This window comes from Lemur catta, chromosome 8 (assembly GCF_020740605.2).
Source record: "Lemur catta isolate mLemCat1 chromosome 8, mLemCat1.pri, whole genome shotgun sequence".
NCBI classification, from domain to species: domain Eukaryota; kingdom Metazoa; phylum Chordata; class Mammalia; order Primates; family Lemuridae; genus Lemur; species Lemur catta.
In genome coordinates, this window is record NC_059135.1 from 72,916,329 (window position 1) to 72,930,485 (window position 14,157).

The 14,157-nt window shown below is 42.1% G+C and overlaps 1 protein-coding gene across 1 annotated transcript in view; it reads right to left on the reverse strand.

The window, feature by feature from the left end:
- KIF5C (kinesin family member 5C) overlaps positions 1 to 14,157 on the reverse strand; it is a 129,007-nt gene that overhangs the window by 21,381 nt on the left and 93,469 nt on the right. Inside the window, exons 12-15 of the mRNA XM_045558778.1 lie at positions 13,104 to 13,279; positions 8,187 to 8,255; positions 6,381 to 6,587; positions 3,945 to 4,091 (exon numbers count right to left, since the gene is read on the reverse strand). Coding sequence (XP_045414734.1) covers positions 3,945 to 4,091; positions 6,381 to 6,587; positions 8,187 to 8,255; positions 13,104 to 13,279 — 599 coding nt within the window. The remainder of the gene's footprint in view (positions 1 to 3,944; positions 4,092 to 6,380; positions 6,588 to 8,186; positions 8,256 to 13,103; positions 13,280 to 14,157) is intronic.

Below are 14,157 nucleotides of genomic sequence, written 5' to 3' on the forward strand. Positions count from 1 at the left end.
GCCTGTAATCCTTAAATTCAGTTGTGCTCTTCTGCCTCTGGCACTGGTCCAGTGTGGAAGAGGGATGCGAAACACCTTCCTAAGCCTGACCAGGTATACCCCCTTCTAGCTTCAGTAGAAAAATAAAGGAACATCCATCTCTCCCACATGGAATCCACAGCCTATACCAGCTCCCGGTGGGAAAACACTGCTGAACAACAGCTCGGGCACCTTGGGAAGAGAACAAACCTATCTTCTTTTCCAGGTCTGTCAAAGTAGGACACTGTTTTTTTATGCCCAGATCCCATGTAAGGTGGAGAAGAGTTTTAAAAAATCTACCTATCTATACACACACACACACACACACACACACACACACACACATACATACATATAAAATGATGGGCTTCCTCCAAAGTGAGAGCTCGACATTCCTCCTCCAAAACCAGAACAGTAACTTCTGAAGCCTACTCTTGTCCTAGGAGTTCTAAAAGGAGACGAGGAGTTGGTGTCTGATGGGAAAAACCCAAACAAATGGTTTTTAACTGTGAGGTTTCTTACAACTGCAGAGTTTGTATATTTAGTGGTTTCGTGTTCAAGTTTCCGATAATTCCAGCACACTGTTATTTCCAAAAGAATAACCAGAGTTTGCTGCAGAAATGTTTTTATAATTATCCTAGGAGCTGACAATGCCTTCAGAAGTACACAGTAGGCCAAGAGATCCGCAGGATCCAGTACCAATGACCAACCTGGCAGAAAAGCCGGCACTGCCCTGAAATCATACCGAAGGAGGCTGTGGTCTGCCACTTCTCCCTGCCTACAGACGAGGACAAGTCCCCCCCCACCCCCACCCCAAGGCCTCCCAAAGATGGAGTGGCTGTGCAAGGTGAGGAACTATTGCCACTTCTAGGCCATGTCGAAAGTAAGTGAGTGTTCATATTCGAAGGCCTACAAGTCAGAATGGGTTGAAAGTCAGTGCGGGTTGAAAGAAAATTAGGCAGCCAGACCAATTCATTTCACTGTACCTCAATTTTCTACTCAGTTTGTGACCAGATTCCTGCAAATCTTTGTTTTGAGGTAAGCACAAGGCCATAAGTACGTGCAAGGAAGAGGAGGCTCATGAACAAACTTGGGTAAAGTTAACACTGAATTCATCCCATCCTTTGCTGGGCTCATCTTGTACTGTTGACTAAACAAAGTGCCTGGACTCTGGAAGTGTTTCAAGACATGACCGAGCTGGGAAAATACGGGTTTTTCCATTTCCTGGCTGATCGGGTCTGTCGTGTCCTGGAACTGAGGACTGGGGGAGACGCTAACAGCCACCTCTTCCTCTCACCCCCAAAACCTATCAGGAGGGACCTTGTATTAATAGGAATTGAACAGGATTTTAGGAACAAAAATACAAGATCACTGAAACATTTCCTTGATCTCATGTTCCTATATCAAAAGAATTACCATATCAATTAAAAGTTACAGCCAATAAGAGAAATATCTGGACTAACAAACAGACGTAGAAGTCATACAGCCTTTGAGACAGCCTTTGAGATTATTTCAACTCATCTTGTCATTTTACAGATTAGGAAAATGAAGCCCAAAGAAGTACAGTGACTTGCCCAACGTCATACAACTGCTAATGTCAGCTCTCATTGCCCTAATGATTAAATCATAATTATTTATATAAGGAAAAAGGCAGAATGATTAAGAATATAATGACCTATACGTGAGAATTATCAATAAAATTAACTATGGCATCCAATGTTTGGAATCCAAAAATAATCTCAAAAACATCCAATTAAGTATTTAAAAATAATCTCAATCATACTTCAGATTCCCAAAGGTAAGGAAGGTAAGGACTCTTTTTAAAATGCTGAAACACCCAGACACTCCTTGATTTCATTAGCATTTTCATCAGCTCTATTTTAGAACTTCGCATAAAAATACCTTCTTCCTCTGTCGTTAGCAGCGGCAGGCACCAACGTCCCATAAATCAACTCTCCCTTCATCTTGTGAGGGCCATGTAATCACCCAACACCAAAACTTTACTGCTCAACACCAATGTTATGGTTCAAAAAAGTAAATCCTCAAATACAAAAATCACCAAACTGAAGTATAAAAAGATCAGCTCTACCATATCTGAGAATTCTGTGTTAAAATTAGATTCATTCACAAGGATTCATGAAATATTCAGTTACAATAGAAGTTCCATGAAGAATGGTTAAGTTTATAAGCAGCCGTATACTCTAAGCCTAGGCCTGTTACACCATCCAAAATGAGCTTTCAGTGTTTCCCAGAAATAGTCTGTAAACCAAAACCCAGTCTTGGGAGTGTTTTCCAGTATGGAACAATCCCAACTCACAACCTGAGTGTCCCCACTAAGCGGGTTGATGTCGAATTCCGACTTTTAAAGATAAAGTGGCTAACCTCCAAGAATTTGGTTTTAGGGATTTGTGAGGTGGAAGGTGAGCAATGACACCATTCTCCAGCTTGATGAAATCAACACACGTTTATCAATGACTATTCTGTACAAGATGCTGCATTATTATAAAGCTACAGTAATCAAAACATTGTGGTATTGGCATAAAGATTAGATTGATGAAACAAACTAGAGAGACTGAAAACAGCCCCGCACACTGTTGGGGGTGACGGATACGTTCATTGCCTTAATGGTGGTGATGGTTTCACGAGTGCACACGCACGTCAAAACATCTCAACTGTGTATACTTCAAATGCATGCACTTACTTCTTGTAAATTATACCTCAATAAAGCTGATTTTTAAAAATGTCTCTATCCTGTTTGTCAGGTTAATGACAACAATGCCCTCTCTCAATTCTAGCAAATTGTTCTTAGCTGATAACATTTTTATTCTCTCTTCTCCCTCTATTCTGAGCTTCTGGATTTTACACCACCCCATTCTCCTCACCTCTCTTACTTCCTTGCTATCCAAACCACCTATGTGTACAACCTCAGGGGATTAATCAAGATTGGTTCAAGCTAATTATAGCAATCCTAGTCCCCTTTGCTTTCCCAGCAGTTTGGGGTGATCATGTAATCCCAGTTCTGGCCAATGAAGTATAAAGGTATGTCCGCTGTGGACTTTTGGGATCTATTTCCTTCCTGGATGAAAGCAGTTAGCCTTTTCAGCCCATCAGAATGTGGCTGAGTGAGGATGTGATGATTAGTGCTATAGCAGCTATCTTGCTACCATGAGGCAAATCCTAAGGATATGGAAAGGAAACAGGCTGAGGAAAGCAGAGCGGAAATAGAGAAAAAGCCTGGGTCCTTGACATTGTTGAGCCACTGCACTGAACCAAAATTTGCTTCTCAAACTTTAGTAAGCATAAAAAAATCACCTGGAGAATCTTGTCAAAATGCAGGTTCTGATTCAGTAGGTCTGAGGAGAGGCCTAAAAGGCTATAGCTCCAATAAGCTCCCAGGTGAGGCAGATCACACCCTGAATAGCAAGATTCCAGACTCCTCATATTGTGAATAAATGTGGTTTTATTTCTTAAGTCACTGTTAGAATCCTGTTACTCTCAGCTGAAAGCTTTCCTAATTCATACTGACTGGTTAGAGAATTTTCACTCCACCGGGTTCTTACAGAAAAGGAGAAACACAATTCTGAGACTAGAATAGTTGCTTAAGATATCCAGTTCCCAACTTCTGTGACGTTGGCAAATAAGTTTGAGGAATAAACCAATTTACATATAAAGCCAACCAAAGCTTGAATATATTCCCTAGATTTGAAATTAAATTTTTTTCTCCTCCTCCTAACCCCAACAATCGTTTATTCACTTAGTCATTCAATCAGTCCTTTTTTATCCATTCAAATACGACTCAGCACATGGCAGATGCAAAGCATGGTGCTAAGCATTGAATACTTAAAGACAATAAAACGCAGAGCCTGCTAACTTAGAATTACACCATGAAAAGGGCAGGTAGCAAGGATAAAAGAAGGCTGGCTCACCGTCTTCACATCATTGGTGCCGATAATCCCACCTATCTCCCCCAGATCCTTCAACAGCAAATTCAGAATCTCAGTAGCCCTCTTTTTCTGGTGGTTGCTAAGCTCTTGTAGCTGGCTCAGCTCTCTCTGTGTGGTTGTCAATGTGGTCTGAAAAACAAGTTTCAACAACAAATTAAAAGGACTGCCCATCAATTTCATTCATGCAGCACTACAAAGAATAACAGCACCGTGTAGGATGGAGTTCTTTTATCGTTTCTCGTGACTTCAACATAAGAGTCCTTTTAAGGCAAACTGTAGGATAGCACTGCATTCTTTGATAAGAAGAGAACTTCACATCAACGAGTTTTATCATATGGCCTGATACATTATATGTCTACATAGCAGATGACAATTTCCAGGTCAGTGAAATAAGTTATTAAACATAAATAAAACCAAAAAAGGAGCCCTTAGGTTTGTAACATTTAATCACATCTTCCTACTCAACCAGATGTTCTGTTTCAGTCCACCCTGTTTTATTCCAGAGTCCAAACATACCTGCAGGTGCCCTCACCTCCACTTCTAAACAAACCCGCTCGCTGGGCTCCATATTCTCACCTAACTTCATAAAAATACATAGGCCTGGAATACACAGCCCAGAGGAACACTGATAACCTTAGAGAACAACTTCAAAAAAGTCTTCTAATTTTCACAGTGAAGCTGAATTAAACACTATTCATCTTTTTTCAAAATTAGTTAAGTTCAAAAGATGATATATTCTTAATAGATAACAGAGTTCTATTTTCCTGCCAAACTTTAACAAATTCATCTCTTTTTCATCCTTCATGTATCTTGCCAAGACATACATATCTTAACTAACTCTCAATATAACTAGAATAGCCATCTTTTGGTGCTTTGGTATTAACTCAGCCAACAGACAAATAATTCCCCTACTCCTAAAGCTGTGGAGGTTAATGCAGAGACATCTATACAATTCTTCCACATGCAGCTATTTTACTAGAGCATTTTTTTTAATGATCTAACTAAAAATAGTACTCTAAACCAGTCTAATAGAACTTTGGTTTGATGGAAAATAAGAACTGTATTATGAAAAATGTGTCACTGTTTTGAGAAGCAAATACTACCTAGGACTAGTTAAAAGAATTCTATAGAAAACACCACACAGAGAAAAGCTAAGTCTGTTCCTTTCCTAAATGACTTCTGAATGAGTTTGTTTTGTTTCATTTGGCATTGTCAACTGTTTATTTCATTTTATTTTTTAAAATCCAGAGAAGCAGTAGTCCCCATCTTGGGAAGCCATTAGAAAAGTTTTCCTCCATGCAGCTGAACGTATAGAGTGAGCAGCATTTCCTATCAGCTCCATGGTCGGCAGATTAGTGCCTTCCTGCACCATCTGCTGCTTCTCCTTGCCCAGGAGGACTGGATGTTTTCCACAAAGCAGGCTGGGCACAATCCCATGACACCAGCCCATTGGGCAGAGGTGCCAAGGGCAGCAGGTTACAGCCACTTGGTTTTTCCACCACCCATTTTCCAAATAAAAAAGGACACATCCCACCATGCCAAATGCTCACTGGCCCTGCTGCCGCTAGCTCACTGTGCAGAAACTGCAGCATCTTTCACTCAGAGAAGCTGGCAGTAAGAAAATGTGCAGACTGAAGCACTGGCTTACAGCAGGACAGCAAACAAACAAGGACAGCTTATCCCAGGCTCCTGAAGGTAACAGTTAGGACAGGAAGCTGAGGGGAGGGACTGGATTTCATTCAGGAGGCTATAAAAAAGAAGATTAAAGTCCACACCTTCCGTGGGTCCCACACTCTTGCCTATTAATAGCAACACGTCGGGATTTGTTTCTTGATATTGTAGCATATGCACAGATCTATGCTAAGTGCTTTACATAAACTGTCACTAATCTTTGTGCTATGTAAGGAGCATATTATTGTCACCAATTTTATAGATAAGGGAATGAATACTCAAGAAGTTTAAATGTCTTGATTAAGACCTAAGAGTTGTGAAGTCAAATTTGTAACTAGACAACGAATACTATCTGGATGATGGGCACACTTATAGCCCTTACAGAAGCAAACCATGTAAACAAAACATTTGTACTCCGTAATATTTTGAAATGTCAAAAAACAAATTTGTAACTAAGATTTTTCTGGCTCTAAAGTCTGAGCTCTTTGGACTATTCCCACAAGGCATCCCTGCTAATGTTATAAATTCTCTTGATATAAAGCAGTTGTGATATGCAGTTCCAGGATGAGTGGACAAAAGTCACTCCCACAAAGTATTTCAATTGTAGGAGGGACCTCAGAGAATGCATTTAAGTCTAACACTAAATAACCATTCAGCCACTGTCTTCCCACAGTGTCAACAAACATCAATATAAGTATAGGAACAGCAGCCAAGGAAGTCCTGCCCCTTAGACAAAAGTGATCCAACCGTTTTCTGGGCCAGCTCATCTGTCAGCTGCTCATTGGCTCTGGTCTTGTCCTCCACTTCCTGTGACTTCTGGTCATAATTGACAGCCAGCTCCTCCAGGGCCTGGAGAACTTCCTTCACCTCATCTTTGGCTGCCTCATTTTCAATCTGGAGACGTGTCAGCTCCTCCTGTATCTTCTCATAGTCTCTTCTCGTGGAAGCTAAAAGCTGGGGAAATGAGATGGCATGGAACTTGTGAATGTAATGTTCAAATATTTATGTTCTATGCTCTATCCAAAATAAAATAATTTCAAAACCAGATACAAGAAAACAAGCTGGAAAAGATTCAGGTGACAGAAAACCCCACTATATGGTCCAGATACTAAATAAAAAGACAAAACATGTTCTTATTTCAAAAATCTGGGATTTTTTTGTTTGTTCATTTGTTTACTTTAAAGCTGTATAAGCTTAACATGAAGCATGAATTACACATCAAAAAGCACTGGAATTTGTAGCTGGTTTGCTATTCTATATATTAAACAAAAGATGAGGGAATCATTTGCAAGGGCTATAATAATACTTGAACAGTTTTTTTTAATATTATCAAGATTTTACATTGTAAACAGGTTGATTTCAGATATACCCCAAACATGGTCACTACATAAAACTGAATCCCTGGGCTTGTGGGTGCTTTCATTATCTTTGTTTCTACTGTATTTTCTGATTTTCCTACAATAAATAGATATTGTCTTGATAGTATGGAAACAGAAAAATATTAAAGAGTTTAACAATATGAAAAAGGAAAGTTTATCCCACACAGCAGTACCCATGTTGAGGAAGGGATGGAGTAGAATGGGAGGTACAGCGCAGAAAACACTAAGCAAATACAAGGTCTCAACTGTAGCTAAGTAGAAATCAATTAAATATGGTTCATCTGATTACAAAGGCATAGATTATCTCCCTACCAAGAGAAGTGTTTGAGCAGAGGAGGTAATCATTGCCTTGAAGAGTTAAAGAGGAAGAGGAAGGAAATGGTTACAGAGACAGTTATGTCTAAGGAGGGCTGGGATAGGACACGACTCCAAGCCACCTGCTGTCACTGCATCGTGCAATCCATTCGATAGCATTTTATTAATAGCAATGAAGCAGAAAGCAACTTAAAGCACAAAAGGGAACGATACTTAGATGGTTCTCAGCAAGGGAATTACTAATTATCTATGTTTGATAAATTGGTTGTCCGTCCTTTCCTTAGGTTCTTGTTTGTAAAATACTTGGGAAAACACAATGTAATGAAAACATTTACTGGCGAACTTTCCTTTGGGGAAAGACTGAAAACAATCTGTCTCCTTTTTAGTATATCAAATATATGCTAACATAGCACTTGGGCCCCTTTTCTTTTCACTTTCCCCTCCTCTACCTTCTACTTTTGATTTTGTTTCCCTGCAGGACAGCAGGAGAACACAGTCTATTTCAAAGACCTGGGTCCACTGATTTGCAAAACTGAAATGGGCCAAAACAACAGGACACAGGAGTGCTGGGTATGAGGACTATGAATCCTCCTTCCCAACTACTAAGCTCTTCCACGACTAAGTGTAGCAAACCGGCTACTCCCTCTCAAAAACCCAGAGCTCTATGAAGTCAGACATTTAATTTTCTAAATTTAGTGAAAATCAGCTTTTAACAGGCATTGAAGGGAAATCTACCAAGAAATTTCCACATGATTCAGTGATTTTGAAAAAATTCTTTGCAAATTAAATTTCTGGAACAAACATCGACAACAAAGAGTAATAAAAAAAACTTTATAAAAAAATTTATTGCACTCTTTACCTCATCCTGATCCAACATCTGTTGCTTTAGCTTTTCAGCCAGCTGGCTCTGCTGGTTAATTTCATCATCCTGAAACAAAACATCATGTTTAATATTTTTTGGTTAGTTATGTCATTTTTGATATCCTGGTTTCCCGAAGGCAGGCGGATACCCTAAGCTTGCTAGAAAGATGGAGGGAGCGGTGTGGTGGGCCTCCACGGAAGAGAGACTGGTTCTGGGGTCTCATTTGGTTAAAAAGCCTCTTCATCCACCCTTCCCAGCAGATGAAACATCTGGATATTCTGGGAACTATAATATCCTACATATTCAACCCAATTCCTGCTCATCCAGAAATCAGAGATCCAGGGTTTGGGAACTGAAAGGGACTTTGGAGAGATCCTGCCCAATTCAAAGATGTTAACAGTGAATTCCTAATACAAAAAGTAAGGGAGAGAGTTTCTAACCATCTGCACTGTAATATATTAATGTCCCCAAATCTTATCAAACGCGTCAGTGACCAGGAATGCTGCCACCTGAGAGGTAGGAAAGACCACTGTTTCCACTTCAAATCTTTCAGTTAGGGAGACTGGTAAAATATTGACTAGAGAATTAATCGTTGGCATTGGCAGATCTCCCTCTTGACTGGAAATTAATTTTCTTACAAGTTTTTTAAAAAAATCTCACAGCAGCCAGGGGCAGAAGTATTAATGCTTACTCTGGGCTGTCGCTGAAGAAGGAAAGGCAAATTCACCCTCCTCACTCTCATTTTCTGTCACTAGGTGTTGCTGCCACAAAAGCCGGGGCACTCACTGACCCCCTCTCCTGCCTCTCACTGTCCACTCCCAGGGCAGCGGAGGCAGCAGCCGACCACGCCAACTACATAGGAAACTCAGTCTTCGCTGCAATATTTTCCTGATTGCAAATGAAATTTAAAGCATATCCTGTGAAGAAGAACAACCTGGCTTCCAATTTGCCTCCCCCTTAGAAACAGGAGAAAATCCTCTTTGATGACACTTCTAGGGTCTAAGCCCCAAACAGAGTCAGATTCAGTTTAGTATTACTGGCGCTGCCTTTGTAGCAGGTCCTGCCCAGGTGTTTCCATCAGCAGCTCATTAAAAAACAAAACAAAACAAAACAAAACACCAACCACCACAACCCTGCACTGTGCTTTCTGCCTTTTCCAGAGGTGAGGTTAAAAGGGTAAACCTAAGGGCCTGGTAACAAACTTCAATTTTCTGTGAGCTATTCCCCAGCCTGTTGGGTGGTGTCTACATATGCATTTGAATCAGTTAATGTAGTGTCACAAACTAATGCTTTCCCTGGAACAAGAAAACTCTAAAATCAATAGTACAGAATCTATAGCTCCTTTTCCTTTATATAGAACATCTTTTGGCCTCACTTCACTGCTCAAAAGGAGCCTGTTTCTACTGAACTTTTTACACCAATGTTTCTTTAATGGTTCTACTTTTCTCCCATATCACATTTCTGGCAGGAGAATTAGGGAAATTACACCAGAGGGAACCCTCCAAAAAACGGTATTTCCACAACTAGAAGACTATCTTATAGACATATTTTCTCTTCTACTTTATAGACTTAGCATGTCAGTGGCCAGGAATAATTTTGTCTTTATGCTCCTCAATGCTTAAATATTAAACAAGTTAACATAAATTACCCAAAGAGTTTCACTTTACGGAGCCCCCATCTTTTCCCCGGGACAAATGAACAACCACTACAAGTGACATATTATAAATCACGAGAGAGGAGAAATGGTGGCGTGAACTCCTTGCTCTTATCCTGTGCTCATTTCAAAGCCTGAGGACGCCAGCTTCCTCCCTGACCAGTGATGAGCTAGGATGCAATGACTTTTAAGGTACAGTGAAAAACCAAGGGCCCCTGGCCCCACCTAGGAAGGATGAAGAAAAAAAGATATAAAGGACATGGATCACCTGTACCAGAGACATTTCCCAAACTACATTAACCCTTTATTAAGGCAACTTCTCTAAAGAATTAGTGTAGTCTATTGTGATTTTTAAAAAATCTTTCAAAACTTCCAGAATAAGGGTTCTATGTGATCTCTGTCTCTATATCCACGGGCATCTCTTAGAACCTGCTGAAGCATGCTCACTCCGAGGCCGGCTCTAAAGATGGAAAACAGATCTCAAAGCATTTTTCAGAAAATATTTTTGTACTTGAATTTTCTTATACATGAAATAACACGCACAGCCCTACAAATGAGGAACTGGTCAACCCCCGTTGTAACAGGTCACTGGTCGCCTCTAATCATAAAGATGATTTTGTTGCAGTGGTAATCAGTGTAACAAGCAATCGACTTACATCTCTACTTAAACCTGATTCCTCTCGCAGATCTCCGGCAGTGGAGCAGCACCGCAGAGGGGACGCGGGGTGAGCGAGCGGCGTGCGCGTGCTGTGACTCCGCTGTCAGCCCACCTGCGCAGCCCTGGCCCCTCACGCCACACGGGATGTGGCTTCTCCCGTGAGCAAACCGAGCCCAGACGGAGAAGACCAAAAAGAACAAAAGGAACTCATATTTACGGAGCACCTGCTGCATATCAGGTACTTTTAATCCCTGTTGCAACCTTTTGAAATAACAGATACGAGCCTCACGGTACAGACGAGAAACGCATCTTCCGCGGTGCAGGGCAGCAGCCCAGGTCTGGGCGTCAAGGCGCGGGTCTGACTACACTGCGCATGCGCTTCCATCACAGAGCGCTGCCTTGGGAGGGCACCTGTGCTTGGACCCCTGGAGGAGCAACTGGGAGTAAACAGTGCGGACTTTCCCCTCTGTACCCTAAATAGATCCATCCGGGTTGACCCGTTAGTTCCTCATTTAAAGGGCTGAGGACAAAATGGGGTGAGCACCGGAGAAGGAGTCAGAAGATATGTAATCTCATTCCAGCTCTGCCACCTTTGGGTGATGTAAACTTGGACAAGTGATGTAACCACCCTGGGCTAGTGTCTCACCTAGACCTAGATACTTCCAGTTCTGCCATTCAATAATCTGTGAAGACGCCGTGTCCCACCTCATGTATTCTCCAGTATCAAACCATCTACATCAGAAGCATGAACATGCTGTCCAGCACCTTTGAGAGGAAGACGCATAACAGGGACGGCCGGTAAGAAATAATCGGGCAGTCGGTGGGCAGAGTTACTAAGGGCAAACCATTAGCTTTGGTGCCCTGTAAGGCTGAGGCTTCTAGGCACCGTCCTCCCCGATGTCTCTCGGCATCACCCTGTGCCAGGCCACAAATGCTAACCTTGAACCGTGTGCTTACAGGGTTTTCAAGGCACATGCTACAGGAAAATGGTGAAGTGGAAAATGCCCTAGGCTGGCCCTCAGGAGACAGAGACTCTGAAGCCAGCTCCCCAGCCACCAATGAATGCCTGAGGCATGACACTTTCATCTCGCTGAGCTCAGTCCACATGGCGACATTTCAGAAGCTGGATTCGAGACCTAAAGTCTCTCCCTCAGATCAGGGAAAGCTCCTTGTGCTGCCGGGGCAAATGGTCCCGATCCCACCATGGTCAGAGTCTCCACGTAGAGAACAGAGTACACAACCAGGTTCTTCCCTCTCACCCTCTCATCCAGGATTCCCTGTGATTGCTAAAACTGAGCCCATCATTCTAAAATGAGGAAAAAAGTTGCATACAGTCTAACCTTCTTTACTGTTTAAACAACAGCAATTCCTTGGAGAAATCAAGAAATTGCACATACTGTTAACTTACTATTGATCTCCTTTTCCTTTTACTTCATTTGAGGTTCTATGTAAAATACTCGGCTAGAAATGGAAGATAACGGTATGCCTAGACCCTAAAGGGCAAGTAACTCAATGCTTATGGGTGTGAATATTTTATTAAATATGTTTTCAGAAAGGTAGGGTAACCCCAGTTCAATGCTGTAGTTATAATGCAAACTCCCAGAATCAAAACCAAGCACAGTTAGCTTCCTTAGGGCCACCAGTCACATTCAGCTTGTAAAGGTGACACCAGACTCTGAGCTTCACCCCAAAGAGAGAGGCCTGTAAGATTAATGGCAACGTTAACATAACAAAGCTATTTCATCCAAGCCAGAGGTGTCCCGAGCACTCTGAGCTGAACAACAGCCGAAAAGATAAAATCAGACTAAAAATATCAGCAACCTTGATGAAATGAACTGAAAGGATTTAGAATATTCCAAGGGCAATATGCCAAGATCACGTGGAACATCAATTTAATTTCTTATGCCTCTGGGATTGCTAACCCAACCTTCATTGGGGATGATGAATGATGCAGTGTTCTCCAAGGTCTCTTTTCCTGTATTCCAACTTGTGCATTTACATGACTATTTGAATCTCAAAAGTTGTCACAAAATTGGACATCTCCAATTAGCATGTTTAAACTACTTCATTCAAGAGTATGTCCCTGAAAAGAGCTTCACCGATAAAGTGAAGCCATCGGAACACACTACTGTTGGTTCCTCAATCCCAGGAACTCGGGGCTACATGATTAAAGAACACGCCTGAGTTTTGGAAGTCACCATCCTTGCCTCAGGCTGGGGCTACTGTTAGAGTTTCCAAGAAGTGAGGGGTGGGCCCAGAGAGGAAAGGGACACTTAAACAAGGATCAGAGACACTCACATCCTCCCCACTCTCACGCAGTAATCAGCGCAGTCCAATTTCTACACGTGAAGACTCTAAGTAGCCCCTGCCAGTTTATCTAGGCCAACACGCTACTCTTCCAACAAATTTCCACAAAACTTTCCACTGCACATGAATCAAGCTCCTGAGTCTGCATGATCAAGAGCTAGGGCGGGTATCAGGAAGACAGACATAAACACCAGTCTGCACCCCTACATCAGCTCCACGGGGCTTGACTCTGTCAGGGACCCGTCGTCCTTAGTCTTTGTACCGGAGTGAAGACTGTAAGTCTCTGGCCACAGACCTTATCATCCAGTTGTCTGTAGAGACTGGAGATCTCCTCGTCGTACTTCTCCTTCTCCTCCGTGGAGATACCGGCAACCACAGGAGCGATGTTGTCTATGATGGGGGTGTTGTCGCAGGGCTCCAGGTTCTTCTGGTCCTTAGCACTGATCTGTTCATCCTCGGGGACAGCTTCTCCTGCAAAACACAGCCGAGAGGAGCTGGGGGTTAAAGCAAGTGAGCATGCCACCCTCCAGGAAGAGTTCTAAAAAATAGTCACTCCCAGTGAAAAATACACAGAGGACACAATGAAGAGCTGTTGTGTAGTTATAGTTTGTATTTGTGCCCTTTCTCTTGGACAAGAAAGGTCCTGGTTAATTGCCCAAAACTAGTCTAATGAAGAAGAGGACTATATATAGTAATACCCCCTCTCTCACGATGTATCACTCAAGAAAACTGGTTCCACCAACAACTGGAGCTAATCCAACTTGCAGGGATGCCCCAAATTCTTCACATACACTTTGTTTTTGTTGAGGAATATACTGGGGGCTTCTCTAGGGTCACATTCTCTCTAGTGGCTGATTCAAAGGGAAACAGAGCTCTAAGGCATCCTAATTACCAATTAATTATGTTACTGTTTCATTCATGGAAATAGCCAAATAAAGAAACACATTGGCATTGCTTAATAGAACACCGTAGGGCCCCACTCCTCTAAATCTGGGACTCTCTGAATCTGAGGTAGGAAGACAGGGTGGCCGGGGCCTCAAGACTAGTGCTGCACAAACACTACTCTACTACTCTCTCCCCGTAGGAAGCCGGAATTAATTGGCTCTGCTGAGAGTTCAAATAGAATAATCTCCTGTGATGTCAGGTAGTCCCAGAAAAGCAAAAGCAGTCAATCTGGAATATCACGCAGATCCTCAGACCGCAGGCGGTGTTTGTTAGGGCCTTCAAAGGGAGAATTGCCAAATTTGACAATGCAAATTGTGGAAAAAGGTGTAATTTCCAAGCTGGCCAATGGCTATCCCCAACAAGAAAGTCACCTTGCAAAGACAGAGTACACAAGAAAGATCCTA